The sequence below is a fragment of the Aethalodelphis obliquidens genome, unplaced genomic scaffold (genome assembly GCF_003676395.1).
Source record: "Aethalodelphis obliquidens isolate GAN/ISIS:26980383/991018 unplaced genomic scaffold, ASM367639v1 scaffold17, whole genome shotgun sequence".
Taxonomy (NCBI): Eukaryota; Metazoa; Chordata; class Mammalia; order Artiodactyla; family Delphinidae; genus Aethalodelphis; species Aethalodelphis obliquidens.
In genome coordinates, this window is record NW_020837961.1 from 30,688,139 (window position 1) to 30,712,274 (window position 24,136).

The window sequence follows — 24,136 nt, forward strand, 5'->3', positions numbered from 1 at the left end:
ATGTACTTTTAGGTTTTCTTTCAAATTCCTTCTAGGTTCAACATTAACAATCAATTAGGAAAACAAACACCCATCAGAGAGCTAAAGTGCTTCACAGTTAGTACTAAATACAAAATACTAAATTTACAGTACCAAACAGCTGAACACTACTCTAAAAGTCAAAATAATTCAGGCAAAAATTAGTGGAATAGTTTCAACCCACCTAAGAGAGTTGATCTTTGAAACCAAAACCATTTTGCATAGCACTATCTAGCCTGGACTAGTTCGTTAAGCTAGCTTTAGCATAGTCTTTTAACACTACAATAAATCTTACAAAATATAATACTTAACACTTGTTAAGGACTTAACTATCTGCCAGTTACTTTCTAAGTACTTTACAAACATTATCTCATTGAATCCTCTCAATAATACTGTGTTATTATGATACTACTATCATCCTTAAAATAACTATATAACAGCAGTTAACAGTTTGCCCAAGGTCAAAGTGCCATGAAGTGACAGACTGTGAAAACACAGTCTGGCTTCAGAGATCACGATCTCTACTTACCAGTATTTATAAGCATTGATGCATTTGTTATAGATGTTATGCTTATTGAGGGCACTGTTTACTGAATCACTCATGAAGTCCCATGTGAGAAATTCCTTTTATATAATGTTAGGAAAAGGGGTGCGTGTGTGTGTGTGTGTGTGTGTGTGACTGACATGTTTTCTCGTGAGAGGACTCAGCACTATTCTCCTCTTAATTTTATCACAAGGAAGCAGAGAGACTAACAGTCCAATGTTCTGCAAACTTTAGTCTACATTAGAATCACGTGGGAGCCTGTTAAAAATACATATCCCACCCTTAGAGATTTGGTTAAGTAGTTCTGCAGTGTAAGCCTGCAACTTGCACTTTTAGTAAGCATTCCAGATATTTCTGATGGGTCACACTTTAAAGAATACTGGTCCTTATGAGTGGCCAACCTGTAACCTATGAACAGCTTACTCCAACTCATCATAATTCATTCCTTACTTCTTCTCATGGCCTTGTCTTCATAGTCTACTCCACTATTTTCCCTGGCTCTGATTTTCATGTACACTTGATTATTTTATTATATGTGTTTCTCCTATATATAGGTCACCTCAAATTCCTTGTGAAAGTTAGGATACATATTTCTTTCAAACGAGGCTAATTCATTTGGCAGTTCAATACCTAAAACCAGTATATTAAATTCATAAAGCAAAAAGTCCGTAGGTCCCTGCTAAAACACTTAATGGGCTCTGCATATGGTGCTCTCCCACTCCAACCAACTCAATGCCCTTAATGGATCTGCACTAGATGCAAACTATTTTAATTCTGCAATGAGCGATGAACAGCACTCTTCTTCCACATATAACGTCTAGTAGAAACGGGTGGTCTATAGGTCAAACCAGCCCACAGAAATGTATTTAAAAAATATGGATGCCAACATACAAAAAATTGAGAAATTATCACTGAAAAATCTGGAATTCCAGTGACTTTTGAAAAATTGGAAAATATGGTAATATCAGTATCCCAATTTTCAGTCATCCCCTTTATCTAGAGATGCTTTGGCTCCCCAGGTCTTATATTTAGTCTATTTCATTCATTTAAATTACCTTTCTGGCCCCTATGCCTTGGGTTTGTGTCTCCTATAAATTGTGATGGGGGAAATGAGATTAAGAAGATTTTCTGGAAGAAAATCATTTCAGCATAGTCCAGGAATCACTGCTAGAAACTAGTTACAAGACAGGTGAATGGTATTCTAGAAACATTTCTAGTACTCATACTAACCAGATTTTCCCAAACCTTTGTGAAATACCCCATACCCTCAAGCCTGCACTTGCCCCTCCCCCATTAACCTTTGGAAACATGACACCCTTATGGTGGTTGTATGCATTTACAGTAGTACTGTGCCCCACGCCTTCCTCTCCCCACTCCCATAAAAGCTAGGATCAGGGCTTCCCTGGTGGCGCAGTGGTTGAGAGTCCGCCTGCCGATGCAGGGGACACGGGTTCGTGCCCCGGGCCGGGAAGATCCCACGTGCAGCTGAGCGGCTGGGCCCGTGAGCCATGGCCGCTGAGCCTGCACGTCCAGAGCCTGTGCTCCGCAACGGGAGAAGCCACAACAGTGAGAGGCCCGCGTACCGCAAAAAAAAAAAAAATCCAGAAACATGTTACAGAGGCAGGATTTTAATGTCTTCAATCCATCAAGAGCATCTAATACCTCTCCTTCTCTAGCAAGGAGAAGTTCAGGTGTTTTTCACCATATCCAGATACTGATCTGGTTTTTTTTCCCACGTTTTACACTACTGACCATTTAACATTCACCAAATAAATTATTCTATTAGTAGCAAATTTCATTATCTGAGCAAAAAGATCAGAATTCTAGCTCAGTGTTTAATCACTTAGGCTAATGTTAGCTGTAAAAATATAGCAATAAATGCAGTTTTCAGAAAATGGTAATGATTCCAAAAAAAGCAAACATATACAAAATATAACTTTATCAGTTAGAGAATACTGTTTATCATAGCAGTGACTAAGTTGAAAAGAAGTTCATCAATATTCAAAAGGACTAACTCCTCAGTGTAATTTAGAATTAAAGATCGAAGTTTTGTCACTTCATTATATTGATAGTAACTAATCTGAGGAAATAATTTAAGACATTAAAATTAACAAATACAAGGAAGAGAAACTGAAAAGATAAGGTTCTTTGAAGTCTTCAACTATTATTGCACGTTCTCTCTGTCACATGATCAGGCCCTCCTCTAGGTATAAACAATGTGTTTCTGCTGAGTTCATTCTAATCTTCCTTCACAAAGAGGGAAGTATAAATAGTAGCTGAAGAGAAAACGCCCTTATTTTCCCTCCAAAACATAATATAGAAATTAATAACGAGCAGTTTTCTTTAAAGTACGTCTGAGGGGGAAATAAAAATTTAACCAAGGCTATACTTAAGATGTTGAATTTCTTTTTCAGAAGCTATCAAAGATAAATAGTAATCCAGAGATCAAACGTGGCTCAAAGTCAGTGTTTTTGGATCCTGCACAAATGTGCCCTGCGGTTCGTAAGAGCCTGAGCAATCTTACTGGCTCAGTCATGACTCTTCCTTCACTCATTCACACCACCTGTTTGGGAATTGTAGATTATATTTCTCATTTCTTCACCCCAAGCAACTAAAAGAAATTGAGGAAGAAGAATCATCTGCTCAAATATTCTTTAGTTCAGGATGATCTGGCTCTATGCTGCAATATTACGTTCTATGTTAACAAAAGAGGAAATCAAAACAAGAAAGATAGCATCTTGGACTGGACGGATCATTCTTTTCTCACATCCATGATGAGGATGCCCAGAGCAACTAACGACAAGACTTTTGTTTTTAATGCACTTATGTGCATATACTCAAGAAATTTTCAAAAAGCATACACATATTCCCAAAGCACAGTAAGTCTGGGCACATATGTACTGTCACCCCAAGGCTCACTTTTTGTTCACTTTTTGTTGGCATTGTTGTTTTAAAATAGCAAAATGAATATATGCTAGCTGCTGGTTAAAAAAAAAAGACACCACTAGGTATCTCACATATTATATGACAGGGCACATAACTACTCCAAATATTAACTTCTAATTCTGAGCAAGGAATAGTGTACTAGAACACAAAGTATAAGAGAAAAAAGCACTTACTAACTATATTTAAACATGTTAAAAGCAACAATAAGGTACCATATGGCCCTCTAGTGTTCAATGAAGAAACAGATGAATTCTTAACTCTTATATATGACATTTCATAGTAAAAAATAATACTTTCTCTGATTTACTAAGTATGTTAAACATGTTCATTTGTGACTTCTACAAAAACCCAAATAGTTTGTATCTTCTGTGGCTTTACTTCTATGTGCTTTCTTTTGAACTACCATCCATGTTTGGAGTATCCAAAAGATTCTGAAAGAATTCTTAAATGTTTTCCATAAAAACATTTCCATAAAAAGATTTTCCATAAAAAAAAACCCAATTCTAAACAGAGAAGAAACAACATTTCTCAATTAAAACTAAACAGTATTAAATTTAAGGAAATTTTCAAAGAAGAAACAAAAATAATAGTGTCATGACTACAAATTAGGTAGGTATTTAGAACACAATTAATCCATATTCTCTAATCGTATTTTCCTTTCTCTGTATTCTACTTCTATAATTCATCCAACTTCGTTTTTATCTTTATCATAATTTATAGATGACATTCATTACAGCAACCAAAGCAATGAAATACATGAAAACTGTATTCCCCAGAAGAGAGGTCAAAGATGGGATTGAGATTTTAGGACAAGAGTCAAGAGTAAAAAAGTAGACTCAGAGGAGATTAAGATTGTAAGCACTGGTGAAAAATGGATTATTATTTTTTATTACATAAAATTGATTATTACTGTCTAAATAAAGTTGGTGAAACACTAATTTCAAAATGGACCTGTTTATTACATGTTTTAAAAATATATATTTATTGTTTATATATTGGAGTTTTGTACGGGGAAGGTGGCGACTGGTATAATGAGCAAGATCTAAATTATACTCCAGCTCTGTCATTCACTTCCTATAACTTTAAGCAAATAATATTTCCGAGTTAAAACTTCAGAAACCACAGAAAGATCTGAAGTTCTTGTACTTGGTATCGAGATCAATCCTCCAAATGTCAAGGTAGTAAGTTGACTACAGCCTGGAAACTCTACAAATGACCCCTCAAAGTACGACTTAGCCATCAGTAAATCACTAGAAAAAGACAGGATACAAACAAAGAAAATTTAAACAAATTTGCCCAATATTAACCCATATAGATATGTGGAATATATTCAAATAGTCACCTAGAAAGGTTTTATAATTACTTCTAAAAATTCTGCCACTATTCAAAAAAGTTACAACTCCTCATTTTCATTTCTTTACAGCCTCCCAACACTAATTCCTATCCTATAGGTCTCAATCTAGCTTTCATTTCCTCACTGAAGATATCACTGATTTAATTATTTGAATGTAGATGCATATGTGTTGAGAACTACAAAAGTGGGAGGAACAATGAAAATGCTGGAAGACAGAATTTTAATACAAAATAATCTTAGTAAACAAGAACTTGGGGACTTCCCTTGTGTCACAGTGGTTAGGAATCTGCCTGCTAATGCAGGGGACACGGGTTTGAGCTCTGGTCAGGGAAGATCCCACATGCCGTGGAGCAACTAAGCCCGTGCGCCACAACTACTGAGCCTGCACCCTAGAGCCTGCGAGCCACAACTACTGAAGCCCACGCACCTGTAGCCCATGCTCCACACAAGCCATGAGAAACCCATGCACCACAATGAAGAGCAGCCTCCGTTCGCCACAACTAAAGAAAGCCCAAGCGTAGCAACGAAGACCCAACACAGCCAAAAATAAATAAATTTATTTTTAAAAAAAACAAACAAACAAGAACTTGGTAAAGGAGCCAAAATGTGAACTCAGTGAGGATGGAGGCATGATGGCAAATAACGATAGAAAATCTAATAGGAACAAATTTAAAGTCTTGTACTTAGGTTCAAAAACCTATAAACATTCACATTAAGTGGAACAGGATTAAACTAGACTGTTTATAAAAATACATAAGATTTTGTTTTCTGAAAACTGAATTCAATTTTTAAGCATTTTCTACATGCAAAGTACAAAGTCCTGTAAGACACAGCAGAATCTTAAGAGAATCTACAATCTGATGAATTAATGATCTAGAGCATCAACAATCTAAATATATATAAATTAAAAAAAAAGAAGCTGACTACAACTATCACAATATAAGTTAAAAACAAAGACCTAATGGAGATACAGAATTTTGCTCGGAGTTCTGTGAAATATTTGTAAGGGAGGTAAGATTTGAAATGGATCTTAAAAAGAAGGACAGAAATTTGAAAGAGGCTACAGAGGGAAGAAGACATTTAAAAGAGAAGGAAAAAGCTTAAGCAAAGGTATCAAAGTAGTCTGAATTCCTCTGTTCTCAGAAATGTCAAATAAACTGCTGCTGCTGAGGTAGACAGTAGGGCAGAAACAAGCTGAAGGAAATAAGATCAGGAGCAAGGCAAGGGTGTCTTCTCTCACTACTGTTTTTTGACATCATACTGGGAGTTCGAGAAAATGCAATAAGACAAGAAAAGGAAATAAGGAACATGCAGATTAGGAAGGAAGAAATAAAACTGTTTGTATTCACATATGACATGATCATCTATGAAGAAAATCAGAAAGGATCAAAAACAAGAAAAAAACTACTGGAACTAATAAGTGATCATAGCAAGGAATCACCTTCCTATATACCAGCAATAAACAAGTAAACTTGAAATTAAAAATGCATTACCCTTTACATTAGCACCCCCCAAAATGAAATAGTCATAAATCTAACAAAACATGTCCAAGGTCTCTATGAGGAAAACTATAACTCTGATGAAAGATACCAAAGAACTAACTAAATGGAGACATAGTCCATGATCTTAGATAGGAAGACTCATTATCAAGATGTCAGTTTTTCACAACCTGATGTATAGATTCAATGTAATCCCAATCAAAATCCCAGCAAGTTACTTTGTGGATATTGATAAGCTGATTCTAAAGTTTATACAGAGAGGCAAAAGACCCAGAATAGCCAATTCAATATTGAAAGAAAGCAACAAAGTCAGAGGCAGAGGACTGACTAATCAAGACAGTGTGGTACTGGAAGAAGAATAGACAAATCAATCAAAGGGACAAAATGTCCTCATTTTCCTTTCCAAACTTGTTTTCTTGATAATGCACAAGCATTTCTCCACAGTAAGTAGGTCTTAAAACTTGTAGTAATTAGCTTATCATCATTTAGGTTCACCTCTTATCATGTTGGAAGGAATCCTTCACTGATCACAAGAGCAAAGATGCATGTCTCAACTGGGGAAGAAGAAACCCAGTAAGCAAATGAATAAGCAAAAATATGCAAGGGCAACACTGGATAATCCCTGCCTTGCTTATGATCATGTCACCAATGGAGATAATAAGGATGATAAAAATGACACATATGTTTGCACAACTTTTTAACACTTGCAAAGCATTTCACATTCATCATGTCATTTCAACTCCACACAACACTTTGCAATAAGGTCAGGTATCCTGTTCCTGTTTAATGATGAAGAAACTGAGGCTCAAGGAGGTTAATGGATGAGAGAGAGCAGGTAAGCCTTCTTACCTCCTATTCTTTTCAGCACACAAGTCTGTCTAATATTACCTGCCTAACCTATACACCAGGGTTGTGATTCAACAGAGGAAAGCTATCCAACAATGACTTACACAGGTCATGCTGGGGAAAGATGTTGTGGATACAAAAAAAAAGTAACAAAATAAAGAGCCCAGAAACAGACCTACATTACATTATAAATATAATCAACTGACTGATCTTTGACAAAGGAGCAAAGGCAATACAATGGGACAAAGATAGCCTATTCAACAAATGGTACTGGAACAACTGGACATGCACATGCAAAAACTAACTAAAAATAGATCATAGACCTAAATGTAAAACACAAAACTATAAAACTCCTAGAAAATAACATAGAAGAAAACCTAGATGACATTAGATATGATGAAGACTTTCTAAATAGAACACTAAAGGTACAATCTATGAAAGAAATAATTGATAACTGGACTTCATTAAAAACTGCTCTGTGAAAAACGATGTCAAGAGAATGAGAAGACAAGCCACTGATTAGGAGAAAATACTTGTAAGAGACAATATGATAGAGGCCTGTTATCCAAAATATATAAAGAAGTCTTAAAACTAAACAATAAGAAAACAAACAACCTGATTAAAAAACAGGCAAAAGATCTGTACAGACACCTCACCAAAGAAGATATACAAATGGCAAGTAAACATATGAAAAGATGGTGAATATCCTATGTCATTAGGGAATTTCAAATTAAAACAACAATGAAATACTACTACATGCTTATTAGAGTGGCCAAAATCCAAAACACTGACAACATCAAATGCTGGCAACAGGAACTCTCATTCATTGCTGGTGGGAATGCTGAACGGTACAGCCACTCTGGAAGAGTTTGCCAATTTCTTACAAAATTAAACATACTCTTACCATACTATCCAGCAATCATGCTCATTGGTATTTACCCAAAAGAGATGAAAACTTCTGCCTACACAAAAACCTTCACATGGATGTTAGAAGCAGCAGAAATGAGAAACAGTATATACACTGACCCTAGCTATGCAAAATATGTATCTGTGTGGTTAAGGACTGGCAAGTAATACATAAAAATTTATTCACTAATTATTTAGTGACAAATTATTAGGTATATGGGTGCCTTACACATGATAAGTACTCTAGGCAAGATAAGAAATCAAAAGGCTTGAATAGGAGGGAGATAGGAAAACAAATTTAATATAATACGAAATGAGTCATAATAAATATAGCATGGGAGTAGAGATTAAGATAGGGAAACTCTTGGGGTGGGGGGGATAAAAACAGATACTAGCTGGCTTTATGGGTTATTTTACTGTTCCCCTCCTCCCAAAATTACTGTTTCATTGAATTTTCAAATTTTAACAAAAGTGCAACTTGGACCCAGAATGAGATCTAGGTTCAAATTCCTAGCTCCACTACTTACCACATGACTGACCACTGACAAATTACTTAACTTCTCTTCACTTGTTTCTCACCTCTAATATGGAGATAAAACTCAGAACCAACATAACAGGACTGTTGAGATTAAATGAGGTTATATATGGAGAGTATTTAGCAGTGTCCTAGCACATAGTAAATAGTGTTCAGTAAGTGGTTTATTAGTAGTAGCATTTTTATCAGTGCAGCTTGCCATTGCACTGATGAGGTTCAGAGTAAGAACAGGGAATAGTCTGGCTCTACTACACCTGAGCAGCACCTCCATTGACTACAGCATACAACACTTCAAGATCAATTTGTGCAGAGAAGGGCAACCAGGATGGTGATCCTAGAAAACATGTTGAAGGCATTAAGTCTGGTGAGAAGATTATGGATGAATATGACAGCAGTCTTCTCCTATAAGAAAGGCTGTTACTGCTCTACATGGAAGAGAAAGGACCAAAGAAAGGTAATAGATGTCCACATAAAGAACTGTCTAAAAATACAATGCTACTTCACACTGTAGTATTCCCTAGTGACGACTTCATTTTCAAGCCCAAGTCTCTTGATAAAGCTACTGGGCACAGGTCTGGACTTGGTGATCTCAAAGGTCTCCTTCGGATTCTATCTCAGGAGACTTAAAACTAGGATGGAAAATCTAAGCAGTTTAAATATATTAATCAGTTTGAAGAAATGAAGCGTTGGGACCAGGGGACAGGAAGAAAAGCACTGGTGACTTCCTGGTAAAGCACTGCAGAATTATATTTAAAAAGATGGATTCTGAAATTGCTCACAGGATGTTTAAATGAAAGATATTCATGTTTCAGGGACAGCCAAAAGTGCTGCCAAGGCTACTCTAAGTAACTCTGAAGAAACCATATATTAAATAAATGTCTTGAAAACAAAGAAAGATACCACCATGCTAACTACTCCTCCTCTAATAATGTGGTAAGGTGACCTTAGAGAATTGCCGGCATGGCACCTGAGTCCTAGAGAGGTGAAGAATTGGTTATTCAAAGAACTCTTAAAGATTTCATTGCTTTTTTCCCACTATATTCAGCTGCATTTTCATGAAGAGGTCATTATATAATGCCCTTACTTGTGAAAGATGTCTTTTTATCCAGTCTTCCACTGGAGCATTATACATTATGAAAGTTACCTAAAAAGACTAAGTAAGTAGAATAAAAACTGGTTTCTAATAGATATAGTTTTTTTCCCTAATAAATAACAGTAATATATGCCTGTTATAACAAGCTTGGGAAATTCTGAAAAGTATATAAGAAAAAACAGAAATAACTCAACCACATTCAGAGATAATTTCTAACATTTGGTTTAATTCTTTCTGATCTTTTCCCATGCATATATATATAGATTATTGTATGTTTATTTCATAGTTAGGATCATATTATATACATAGTTTTGAGTTCTATATATTTAGTAAATGTTATATTTTTAAGGTTTTCCTGTTATTAAATTTCCTGTAAAAATATGACTTTTAATGACTGTATAAGTTACCCGCAATTGATTTCTGCATCTTAGCAACACAGTTCTTAAACTAGGGTTTTAACTTCTCCTCCGGGGAGTCAACTGCTAATTGTTATTATAATGTTCCTCAATGTAACTATCTTTATAATGAATATCTGAGTTTTAAACTAAACTTAAATGGCATGCTTATTTATAATTTATAGTCTAGCTTGGGTACATCTTAAGAGGTGAAATGAGAATTGCTCACATTGCAATCTGTGAAACTTCAATTCTCAACCTGAATCAGCACTAGAGACAAATACATCAAATTTCTACTGTTCAAAAAATAAAAGAATTAAATGTCAACTCAAGATAAAACTTACCGCAAGAGTCACAAGGTAACACCAAATGAACTGTAACATAGAGAACCAACAACGGGTTCAAGGAATTGAATTTTCTAATTCTAGGAAGGTGTAAAGACACAGATGGAATTTGGCCTGGAATTTGAAGGATCTGGCTAGAGTTTATTAAAAGCAAGGGGAGAAATGGAGATGAAATCAGGTAGAAAAAAATTGGTAAGATCGTGAAACACTTCAAGTGTCCACCTATGGATTTGGCTTCATCAGGGGGAAATGGAGCACCAGATACTTAAAATTGAGGTTACTGATCCACACAGAACAAAAATTCATTTTTAAAAATTCATCCAATAATTCATACTGGCAACACATTGTCAAGGACATGGCGTTATAGCCTGGTGCAAACAGAAACATTAAGCAAAGATGCTCTTTAGATTTTTAAACATGACCCTTCAATTTTTATCTTACAAGTGCCTGGGGGTAAGAAAAAGGAAGATCAAGTGTTCATATGTGTTAAACTCTTCAGCAAACCCACAGACTCAGACGATAAGAAAAAGTCAAACCATTTTTTCACCAAATGAACAGAAGACTAGGATATTAAGAGACTAGAAAATCTAAAGAGGAAAATTAAAAACTGGTAGGAAGAAATACATACAGTAGTAGTTTTAGCTTTCAGTGGACCGCTCAGGTGACAATGCCCAAGAGACAGGTAGAAATGCAGGACTGAGGCCTGGGTGAATGATGGGCCCTTGAGACTTAATTTTGGAGTTACCTACCAAAGTAAAAACAGAACCCCTTTATCCTTTTCATACCCTCTTCCTTATCACCAACAAAAACAACATGAATAAACATCAGTTCATTTTTATTATATACATATGAAATAATCTGCCTCAGGAACATTTTGAGTATAACTATCTTTGGTATTTGTGGATACTTCAGAGAAGGTTATCATCTGCATAAAGTACAAATCAATGGAACACTATTAAAAATTTTTTAAATTCTCCATTCTGTGGGAAGATTTGTTTTGGTCTATAATTAAAATCCATAATTAATTAATTATTTGCAGTGAACAGGATAACAGATTTAAACATGACCAACATGAGAGCCATTATGGTTTAAAATAATGTTAATAAGTATTTTTAAAACTGCACTAACAGGAATTAATTAGAAATTGACCATAAACTAAAGTTCATTTGGGCATCCAGTTGTAAAATTCACAAAGCATTTAAAGTATACAGATGTTTTAAAGAAGAAAATTTAGAGAAACTGACAAATTCTAATAGAAGGAAATGATGCCTACCTATCAACTAGGACGATCTGTGAAAAGCATCCCCGTGGAAATTTGTTCTATTCTTATTTTTATCAGAAATCAGCCCACTTATTATAATATGGTCCCACTCCTCCTGAGCATCCTTTTAAAAGTATTTATCTATTTCTCTATTAATAACTTTTTCCACTAGAGGGTGATATGATGACTGAACACTAAAGGTCATAAAAAGTACATAGACTGATATCTTCTGTGGGGAATGAAGTGTGTTCTGTGAGATTAGGGATGAAGGATAAGAGACAGACAAAATGAGGTCACAGGCTTACATCTGCAAACTACTTGCACGTCCCAGGCACTACACTACTTGCTTTACATAAATTATTTTACTCAATCCTTATAAAAACCCTGTGAAGTAGGTATTATAGTCTTATTTTACAGATAAGGAAACAGTTCAATGAGATTACATATTTATGGCCATATAATGAGCGGCAAAATCAGAATTCAAGTTCAAGCCTGAAAAGCTCTTTTCACTCTACTAAGTTAGGGGAAACCCATCTCCTCCAGTGTGTCCCCTTCCCTCCGCTTCCACCCTCTCCACATGTTTAAAATTGGGTTAAACTGGGCTGAGTGAATGTTTCCAGTCTGTTCTCCTTCACAAATGCAGGAGGCATGGCTATTTGTTGGGCTATGTTTCCTAGTGGATGTTATTCAAGATGACTGATCTCTGGACCTCTCTCCACCTAACAGAATTTAAACTTTGGTTCTTTGTCTTACAAGAACAAGACAAGGCCAGGGACTTCATGACATGGCCATCGCTCTCTAGAACTCTACCTAAATAAAGTAGAATTTAGAACCCTACTTGATTTCAGTTGTTACCCACATTGTCCTACAAAGTTTGCCAGTAGGTCTGGCTCAAGGGAGCAGCTGAAAAATGCTGGACTAGAAACAAAACTGTAGTTTTGATCCCCTGACTGGTTAGTGATCCTTGTCCCTAGCTCCTCTATTGTTTTGAATCTAGAGACAAGAAAGTCTCAGGCCTCTTATACACTAACATACTGCTTCTTTGAATATATACATATTTTTACTAAACACTTATTTCTTATTTGAGGGAAAAAGGATTTTAAAAAAACTGCTTAGGGACTTCCCTGGCAGTCCAGTGGTTAAGACTCTGCGCTTCCACTGCAGGGGGTGTGGGTTTGATCCCTGGTTGGGGAACTAAGATCCCACGTGCCGTGCGGCACAGCTAAAAAAAAAAAAAAAAGGCTTAGTTACCAGGAGAAATCTAACAATCAGGATGGCAAAAAAGATATATTAACTTGAGATAAGGAATGAACTTATGTGAGAACAAATAAAACGCACTATGATAGACATGGAAGAAGCAGAAATCGGTGCTCAAACATGGTTCTCTTCATGAGAAGATCAGGAGGATACAAGATCTGGCCTGATGGTAATCTCATTTGCTTTTCATTTTAGTAGAAAATGAGTTGATACTCTACATTAAACATGGAAAAGAAGTCTTTAGTATGGGCTGGGCATCTCTTCAGGAAACAAGATTTAAAAAAAAAAATTATATATATATATAAAAGACTGTTGACACAGGGAGTTAAAACTGAAGAGATGGGCATTTCTATTCGGGGAAGCAAGTTGAATTTCAAATTTGCAGGCAGACTAACCAAACTTACAGAAATAGCTGGCACACAACCACTAATTAAGAAGCACATTTGATGGAATCCAGAGAGAATTGATATCTGTCATCCAGTCGCAAATTTCATTGTCACTTCTTCCTGTTATAACTTTAGCCTTGAGCCCTCATAACTTCAGTACAGTACTTGTTAAATATCACAAAGAAAAGCATTTAACTAAGCAATCTGTACTTTCTAAAGGATAGCTCTGTTGATTTCAAATGTGATATGGTATTAGAAAACCACCATACTCCAAAGCCTAGAACCTAGAGACTTAAAATTCTGCTGAAGATCTTGTTTAGTAATGTTTGCCAAACTCTACCATAGGGGGCAGCATAGCGCATGGAAAGAAAGGGTTTTTCTGAAATTAGGCAGATCTGTCTTAAAATCTCTTGCCACTTACAGTGAAATTTTGGGGTGTTGGCCGCTCTGCAAGCTCTGCTTACTTAAGTTTGTTTGCAAGTTCAAACAAACTTAAGTATGGACTTAATAAGCACCAATTCTTGACTGCCACTGTCCTTGACTCTTAACATTAAGAAAGTCTGGAATTTCTAATTTATATTATTGCCATAGACTCCCATTAGAATAAATCTTTGGTGACTAGAGGGAAAAAAGATTGTCCTAAGAGTTTTGATAGTTTCCAATATGCTTTCAAAGAAAAGCCCAATACAATGAAGGACCAAAAATGGTTTTTCTCATTAATATCATATTTGCATATATAGCATGTTCAGGAATACCAAATAAGTCTAGTGGTCCAAAGGGTATGTTTAAGAAACTGCCCAAAAACAAACAAACAAACAAACAAACAAAAACATTTGAAAGGTACGCTGGGTAAGACTGTAGAAGGCTAATCCCATGTTAACATTAAAAAATGGGATTTTAAAAATACTTATTATACCTCTACTCTTCTCAAAAGTTATAGTTTAAGAGGATTTAAAAGAAATTGTGGCTTAGGGTTATATCTGTAGAAGTGTCTTATGTTTATAATGATCAAGAGTTTAAAGTGTCTTATGTTTATAATAATCAATAATTTGGAGCTGCTCCAAAATAAAGTAATTTTGAAACAGTGAGAGCTTTCCCCGTTTACTGTAGTTAAAAGATTTATACACATGGGTGACTGACATTTTCTTTCGAAGTAACACAGTACTAGGTGATTTTTTTAAATGTTGTTGAAAAAATAAAATGTTGTTGGGAATGATCCTGAAGAAGCGTTTCAAGAACAAACAAAAAGGAAAACGAGCCAATCTCAGATTGACATCCTACTTATTAGAAGGGCATCTCTGCCTTGGCAATCAAATAGTTTTATATTCTTCTTGCCATACTTATTAAGGCAAATGACCTCAAGATAAACAGCATATCAAAAGTGCATTTTACACACACACACACACACACACACACACACACACACACTCTCACATAAACACATGAACACATCTAGCTCTGTTGCTGTTAGTACTCAGTCCACTCCTGCGGCCTTGTATGTATAACACAATAATTGTGTTCACAACTCAAGAGTCACTAGGGGAAACAGACTTAAATTCAGTATGTTTGTTTTTAAGGAGGTAGCTAATCTGTATAAGACATATCTAAAAGTTCTGTTTATGGTTTCATCTTGAAGGGAAGGGAAATATAAAGCACCTGTCAAATCTGTATACTGGAAATTTTCCTACTGAACACTATGATGACTTCTCCTTTAGGTAAATGATACATTTCATCTAGCTGGCTTTCTAGTTTTTAATTTAAAATGCAGCAGAATTCATTGATAGCTTTGCATTGTTCTGAAAGGCTTAGTTTTGATTAAACTTCTTTCTTAAATAAGATAATGCAATTAAATACTAAATCCCTATTCCTCCATCTGAATCCTCAGAAAAAAACAGGAGAGATATAAATTTCCTCTTTTGAGATAGTAACCTTGAGGGAGAGAAATCAAGAGATCAGGTATATAAGCTGGGCAAATTGCACTATAAAAGGTTTGAGCTTTGCCATTGGTTGTGTTAGAGCCATCTGGCTGAGTTCCAAAGCACCACTTCAACACCTTGAGACAGGGATGGTAAAAGGGATGAAAACCACCACTTGAAGCCACTTCCTTCTTAGATCAAACCAATTAAATAAAATCTAAACTTGCAGACAGGCTAGGGAAATTAGGGATAAACATGTTTTAGAAAGAGTTTAAGGTTCACAAGCCGAAGCAAAACTGATACAGCAATTCAACTATTAAACCGAGTGTCTAAGCTATTTTATTGCAGGTCAAGTTAAAGAGGATGATGTTAAATCTGTTTGTGTGTTGTTTATGGGCTAAATAAATGATTCACTGTAAAATTTACAAGTAAGCGAATAAGAGGATAAACTACCTCAGCCATTATTTATTTTAATGTCTGTAAAATAAGTAAGATATTATTTCAGTTAAAATGCTCCTTTCCAAAGAATTGTTTAACTCACAGTCTACTCTACATGGATATTCATGATTTTTATCTAATTTCTAAATGATAAAGAAACAGAAAGCATGCCAAGATAAAGATCTATGAGCGAAGAAGCCTGAAGGGAAAAAAAGGATAGAAGTTATGCTACATACCTCATTCATTCTGAATATAATTCTTTTTACGTTCTCTCCTCTTTATATAGACCACTGCTTAGCAACACTGCCTAAAATATTGATTAAGATAAATTCTAACTCCAGCAAAATGCACATGATGTCCTTATTGAATTTCCTGTAATTTCAATAGCACCAAAATACAGAGAAAATAAATTTCAATGCAGAAGAGAAGTCAGCACTTAGATGACTGAGGAGCTAGTGAACAAGACCAAGGTATGTAAAGAAAACTCTCATTTCCAACTTTGGGTGGTGTGTGTGTGTGTGTGTGTGTGTGTTCATATTCTTTACAACTTAATTTTTTTTTATTATGGAAAACTTTAAACATACTTGGAAAACTACATAGAATACCCACGAACCCCCATGTCCCTATAACCCGGCTTCAACAATTAGCAACTAACTCATGGCCAATCTATACCCTCCTTCCTATTCTCCCCTTTGGTATTATTTTGAAGCAAAGCCCAGACACTATATCATTTCATTTTGACTGTAATTTGATGGGGGAAAGGGAATACAATAGAAAGACTGGGTAGTGAGCAATGCTTCCTCTTTCTCTCCACAATCCCTGCCCCTTGTTATGACCGCAATTTTAAGTGATAATTCCAGGAATGTTTTGAGGAAAGAAGCCCACATGCCACCCCACAGAATTAGCACTGGCAATTCCATATTTACTCAAACACTTCCCGCTTCCACCTCAGACAGCAGCTCCCTGCCTATCCAGCAAGGACAATTCTGGGAAGCAATGACGGTGTGTGATAGTGACAGTGTATCCAGTCCTTAACTCTGGCACAGCCTCCAAGGACTGTATAAAATGGAATTGTCTCTCAGCACTAGATTAGTCACCAAGTCCCTGAACTGATAGGATTCCTCTAGTTTAGACAAGAGTCTAACTGTCCACCTTTTAAAACATGGCTATGGCTAGTTTCCATGGGCTACCACCAGCTAAATGAGATAAGGAGGCAGATCCAACAGAGCTGTCTCCCAGGAACAAAGGGAAAGGAAAACTGCAAGCAAGGGAAGTCGTGGCAGTAACTTGAGCGAAAGTTGGGAATCTAAGTGCATCTTCATATCACCTCCTATTTCTCACAGTCAAATACAAACCAAAATGGTGTGGTTATCCTATACTTAATATTCAAATTGCCTGGAGAAGCAAATGGAGTGTTCCACTAAAATGGAATCAGGAAAAAAAAAAAAAATTCCTCTGGGGTTCCTAAATGCTTTAACTTTAATAAAATAACTAGAAGAAAACAAGCAGTGAAGACAGCACCATACATTCTTGTTGTTTTATAAAGTAGGAAAAATGTTTCATAATCTTAAATACGTCGGCGTCTAGCATTTTAACTTTTAAAAATACCTACTCAGATTTCCCCAACAACCAAATACTAATATTCAGACTGTAATTTTACCTTGTTTACATAACAAAGAGAAAACTATTTACAAAGGATATATCTTATTCATCATAATAAGAAAACTAATTGTGAGGTAGCTTCCAGTAACTACTGCCTTGGAGTAACACCTGTGAATACACAGCCCACCAGCCCAGCTGCACTCGGTAAATAAGAAAAGAGCCTTCACTACTTGATCTACACAAACCATGTTTCACTCCAACCCTCTCCACTACATGCAACCTACTAACCCCTGTCCCAGGGACAAAACTGATAATGAAATTTGATATTAATGATTTTTCATAGTAATAGGATCAAATACCCTCTCTCCATGTGTAATAACATTGTCCCATTATCAGTATTTCTATTTCTAATACTTTCTAATACCTTCTGTAAAACAAAAATTAGTTCATTTTATTACTACACATCTGAAGATTAATTTTGCAATACTACAAAGACTGTGAGGAAAGTTTCGTTACAATTAATACGGATATGTAAAATTTCTCAGGTGAAGAGCAGACTAAAGGTACTTACTTTTGTTGTCTTTGTATAGAACGGGGAGGAGAGTTGGTGAATAGGCAGGTCCACGATACTACTAGAGTTTGTGACACTGTTACTATGTGTATGTTCATCTTCCCTGCTGCTGTCATCAGACTGATCAAAATCATCACTCTCCTGGTCCATTTCCTCTTCCTCTTCATCCTCCTCATCTTGTTCACCAGCATGTTCCTCGTCTTCCTCTTGTTCCTCTTGGTTTCCCGAGGAGTCCTCATCTACTGAAATAAACCGGTTATTGTTTTCTTCCAATTGTCCTTGCTGGGAATCACTTTGGTCTCCAGGTCTAGGTTCTGCTCCAACGACTTCACCATTCCTTGCAGTGTGCTCCTCCTCTTGTTGTCTTAGCTGCTGCTGCTGTTCCTCCTCCACCACGCGATTCATCTGCTCCTCATCTGCCTGGCTTGAGGAAGGGTTACCTCTCAGAGAGCCTCCAGTTCGTCGTCTTTTGCTGCCCACAGAGAGCAGTTCCTGATTCATTTCCAAAAGCCAGCTTGCTACTTCTTGGACCTTGGCTAGACTATCAGAAGATGCAAAGGTTTTCACATTCTGCAGAGAAAAATGGGGGGAGGGAAAAAAGGTTTGTACAATCTACATTATCTTCTACTTTTATGTTATATGTCTATATTCCAAATTTCATTAAAGACTGTAAAAAGTATTTGATGCCATGGAGACATTAAGATGTTCTTTTGGAGTCAGTATAGAAAGTTTAAATTATAAAAGTATGAGACTTTATAAAGACATACACAAAAATCATATAGTAAACAGCTTTATTTTAATCTCCTTTTAAAAATAATTTTAGAACAAAGGTTTATAGTTTAGTTGCTTTGACCAATAAAACATAATCTAACCAATAAAACATTTTTAAATTTTAGATCAGTAGCTCATAAACTATACCCTTTGTCAAACTTCCACAAAATGTTAAGAAGTGTATCACAAAAAAACCTATTCAATGCTCAGTTAAGTTCAGGAAATGCTGAGATAAACCAAGATTAAAAGGCTTTTTTTTTTAACTTTAGGAATTTCCCAAACTTTTCGGATCACAGAACCTTGCCTTTAGACACAGTTTTCTGACAGTTACCAAATATAATCACTATGATTTTCATTTTTCATAATGAATATAAATCAACTAGACATCAAATAAATAAAAAATTTTATTTCAAAAAAAGAAAAGAAAAACCATTCGTAAGTTCATACCCTATGACCCAGTCACTCCACTTCTGGCAATCTATCCTAAGGAAGTAATCCTAAAACAGAAAAAAAAAATGATGCAGAGGATGCTCACTGCAGCTTTATCCACAAAAACAAAAAACAAAAATAAATGTAAATTAAAATAATCAAAACCCAAATGTTCAAGACATATTAACCCATGAGATGGGATATATTTAGTACAATCCCTAAACATAATGTTCATAAAAAAAATTGTGAAAACATGGACGTTTTCACAAAATGATGGACATTATATGATCATAGAATGATTTTTAAACTGCACAAGACTAGATTGAAGAAATATTTCAAAATATAAACTGCATTTAGGCAGTGGTATGATAGGTGTTTTAATTCATTTATTTACCGTATTTCTCAAATTTTATGCATCAAGCATGTTTACTTTTATGTTTTTAACCATGGCTCTAAAATTTGATCTGATACAGAATCTTTTCATAACGTTCCTTTTAAATTTCATCCTTTGCAGATACCTATATGGACATGCTTGAGGTTACAGAAAATAATGCCAACACATTACACAAGTTTATATAAAATTCCTTTTAAAAATACCTTTAAGGTTTATGAGATAAGGAAATACAATATCCATTTTCTATCATGCCCTAAGAGTTACTACATTATATCACAATGATCTTTAAATAAAACAGCCTTATCCACCTCTCCAACCCTTGCCCCTAGATGGTCACTCCCCCAAAGGTCACAGTTCTCATGGCAAACTTTAAGATGGGGTCAAGAAAGTCCAAAAGATAGTTTTTAAATAACAGTATTTTATTTTCTCTTCTATAATCAACAATTTCTAAGAAATAAGCTACAGTGTGGGGGGGAATTCTTAAATTCTACTTACTCTAGAAGTATAAATGTAGAAAGAGAAGAGTTCTAAAGATGGACCCCTGAGACCCTCCAACATTCTAAAAGAAGAGAAGTAGCCAGCAAAGGTGACTAAGTAGGAAAACCAAGAACCAGAGTTACCCGTAAAGCCAAGTTAAGAAAGCATATCCAGCAGGAGAAAGTAAATGATGACAACTACCGCCAAGAGATCAAGTAGGATGGAGACAGAGAACTGACCACTGGATTCAGTAACATGGAAGTCACTAGTAATAGGAGCAGTTTTCGTTAGTTGAAGTCTGATAAAAGTAGATTTAAGAGACTGGGAAAAGAGAATAGAGATGGTGGGTATGGAAGAGTTTGCAGTTTGATGCAAAAGGGAACAAAAGAAACGGAGTAGTAATTGGTAGGGAAAACGGGGTCAAGAGAAGATTCTTGATTAAGACTAGCGAACTAGCAGCATATCTGTACACTGACAAGAATGATCCAGCACAAAACAAAAAAGTCAATAATGTAATCAAGAGAGAGAAGAAATAGTGAAGTGATATCCTTAAGTAATTAAAAAGGGGATGATGAGAAAGCATTCAAACGTTAGAAAAGGGGATAGTTAGAAAAGGGGATACTACATTTACGGTAATAGATGGAAAAGCAGTATAGTATTATATAAATACTTTACTTCTTTTTAGCATATTTCTCAATGTGGGAACAGTTGGAAATAGGTAGATTTTTATAGTGGTCAGAGTCTTTGGAAGTTCCCTGCTCATTCCTTCAATTATTTTTGCCTTTTCTTTGTAAAATAGGAAGAAGCAAGGTTATCAGCTGAGAGTGATGTTACAAATTTGAAGAGAAAGATAAGAAATAGCCCTCTAGAGAAAGAGGAAGGGAACCTTCTTTCGCGCAAGAGATTTTGATGATCAAATGTAATCAATAAACTATGATGTAATATATATTAAATGCGGCTTTTAAAAGTCAAGTAGTTCTAATAGATAACCAACAAGAACCTACTGTAGAGCACAGAGAACTCTGCCAAATATTCTGTAAAAACCTAAATGGGAAAAGAATTTGAAAAAGAATAGATACATGTATAACTGAATCACTCTGCTGTACACCTGAAACTAACACAACATTGTTAATCAACTATACTCCAGTGTAAAATAAAAATTAAAAATAAAATGTTATTATGCTTTTGAAGAAAAAAAATAAAAGTAAAAGTCAAGTGGTTCTTATTTACAACTCAGGCAAGCACAATACAAACCTTATCTTTGAGGCAGCCGGTAGGGTTCCTTAGAAAAAGGAATATATATATCCATTGTTTTCAGAAGATAAACTACAGAAAATAAAGGTCATCAAAATCTTGCTGGCTAGTATATGTCAAAGACAAACTATGAAAATATCACAGGAAATCAGGTTAAAAATAACATGCTGAAACACAGTGACCTACACAAATGAAAAAATACACACACACACACACACACTACCCCTGTGTATATGAAAGTAAATCTGCTACACACAGGATTTCTTCAAGGCTAGAATCAAAATCTTGCTTTAGTAACTGTATCTAAAGTCTAGCTCTCGTAACACTAACAAGAACGTTTTTCACTTGGATGTTTATTCACAGAATGGCATGAAATCAGGGACACTGCCTGGGATAATGCAGGCCCCAAGAAAATTGCCCTTTGTGTACCCAACCTAACAGGCATATTTTTACGAGACTGAAACAGGTTAAATGACATATTAAGAGGTAAAAAAATGAGAGAACCAAGATCATAAAACAAAGCATGAAGAATGTTCGTAAAGGGAGGAGACTGTTGGTAAGCAGCCAGCCTATCAACAAATAGAAAGTTTATAACTGGCATTTCAAAAACAGTACCTGGTCACTGAAGAACACTTCCGTTACCAATTATGAATAATAAAAATACAAATCACTGTCATTGTATAACTTTAGTGTAATATTGAAGGGAACAGAGAAGAAATGTCTTAAGCCAATAAAGAAAACTGACTCTTATATTTACAGTGTAGCACGTAAATAGCTTTCAAAATAATACAGATTCTTAAAGATAGACCTGGTCAATAATGGAAAATCCAAGTAGAAGAATCAGATTTAAAGCACAGCCAATAAAAAATATTCAATGACACAACTGAAAGTCAAATTACAGGAATTCCAGAATATTTGAAGAGGCTGAAAATATCTAACTGATAGACTTACATAAAAATTGGACTTCTCTGACTCATTCTGGGAGTGGAAAATAGTAATAAATATATAGAAACTAAGAGGAAATTTTCATTTTCTGTTGGTATTAATTTAAAAAACAGTATTTTTAGAAAATTTGTTCTTTCTAATAATAATCTATTAAATAAGCTAATGACTTAATTAAAATAATATTTATCCAATAATTAATAGGAAATCAGAATCAACTATTAAACACTTTTAAGGGGGAAAAAAACATTCAAAAATTAGTTTACACAGGGGGCGAGGGGCTGTCCCGGGGGACCGGCTGAACCGGACCGGACCGACTGCGCAGCAGCCCGGTGATCCGGCAGACGGTGGAGAAGAGTGGGTGCTCGGAAGCGGCCCTCGGCTCCCTCCCCTGGAGGCACAGAGGGCAGGGGCCTAGGCGAATGGCTTTCTTGATGGCTACTTGCTAATTAGACCCGGAGGGCCTGGGAGAGGGAGGGGCCGGCTCCCACCCCTGAGTCCCCAGGGACCCTGCTGCTTGCCGGGGGGCGGGGGGGGGGGGGGGGGGCGTGAGCACGAATATCGATATCGTTCTCTCCCTGCCTCCTTCCCGCCGCCCCCTGGGGGTTTGATTCAGGATTTGTTCCTAGTGTCCAAAACTTTGATAAGAAACTTGCAGAGGCTGATGCTTACCTACAAATCTTGATAGAACAGTTAAAGCTTTTTGATGACAAACTTCAAAACTGCAAAGATGATGAACAGAGAAAGAAAACTGCAACTCTCAGAGAGACAACAAATAGTGTGGTAGAATCAATTAAACACTGCATTGCGTTGCTGCAGATCGCTAGAAGTACTATTTATCCTGTAGATGCAATATATCAACCTAGTCCCTTGGAACGTGTGATCAACACAATGCCTTCCCAGACTGTCTCATCTCCAGAACCTGCTCAGTTGTGTAAGTCAGAGCAGCGTCCATCTTCTCTACCAGTTGGACCTGTATTAGCTACCTTGGGACATCATCAGACTCCAACACCAAATAGTACAGGCAGTGGGCACTCACCACCTAGAAGCAGTCTAACTTCTCCAAGCCATGTCAACTTGTCTCCAAACACAGTCCCAGTGTTCTCTTATTCTAGATGTGAAGATGAAGTCTATGATGTGGATGAATTCCATCAGAGTGGCTCATCCCCACAGCACTTAATAGATTCCTCTGGATCTGCCTCAGTCTTGACACACAGCAGCTTAGGGAATAGTCTAAAGTGCCCAGATACCATGGAATCACTTAATTCTTCCATGTCCAATGGAACAAGTGATGCTGAACTTTTCGATTCACATGATGAGAGAGATGATGAAGGGGAGGCAGGGTCAGTGGAAGAGCACAAGAGTGTTATCATGCATCTGTTGTCACAGGTTAGGCTTGGAATGGATCTTACTACAAGGTAGTTCTTCCAACATTTATTCTTGAAAGAAGATCTCTTTTAGAAATGTATGCAGACTTTTTTGCACATCCGGACCTGTTTCTGAGTATTAGTGACCAGAATGATGCCACAGACCGAATGGTTCAGGCTGTAAAATAGTACCTTATGATGAACATTACATTCTCACATTCCGCAATGGTCGTGGAAGGTCTCTCCACACAGTGCCCTGCGTGGAACTAGGCGGAGAATGCAATATTAATTGTTCCAAAATTGGCTATAGTACCAATATCGTCTTCCACACTAAACCTTTCTATGGGGGCAAGAAGCACAGAATTACTGCTGAGATTTTTTCTCCAAATGACACGAAATCTTTCTGCTCAATTGATGGGGAATGGAATGGTATAATGTATGCAAAATACTCAACAGGGGAAAAGGTCGTTTTTATAGATACCAAGAAGTTGCCTATAATCAAGAAGAAAGTGAGGAAGTTGGAAGATCAGAATGAGTACGAAACCCACTGCCTTTGGAAGGATGTCACTTTCAACTTAAAAATCAGAGACA

The 24,136-nt window shown here is 36.1% G+C and overlaps 1 protein-coding gene across 8 annotated transcripts in view; it reads right to left on the reverse strand.

The window, feature by feature from the left end:
• Positions 1 to 24,136, reverse strand: part of FBXW7 (F-box and WD repeat domain containing 7) — a 207,254-nt gene that overhangs the window by 73,794 nt on the left and 109,324 nt on the right. For 4 of the 8 annotated variants that reach the window (XM_027117189.1, XM_027117188.1, XM_027117184.1 and 1 more), the window contains one exon: positions 17,912 to 18,481. In XM_027117189.1, the coding sequence (XP_026972990.1) occupies positions 17,912 to 18,412 (501 nt within the window). In that variant the 5' untranslated portion in view covers positions 18,413 to 18,481. Of the gene's footprint in view, positions 1 to 16,291; positions 18,482 to 19,129; positions 19,287 to 24,136 lie in introns of those variants that run through there. The other 4 variants (XM_027117185.1, XM_027117186.1, XM_027117187.1 and 1 more) reach the window with 3 other exon arrangements.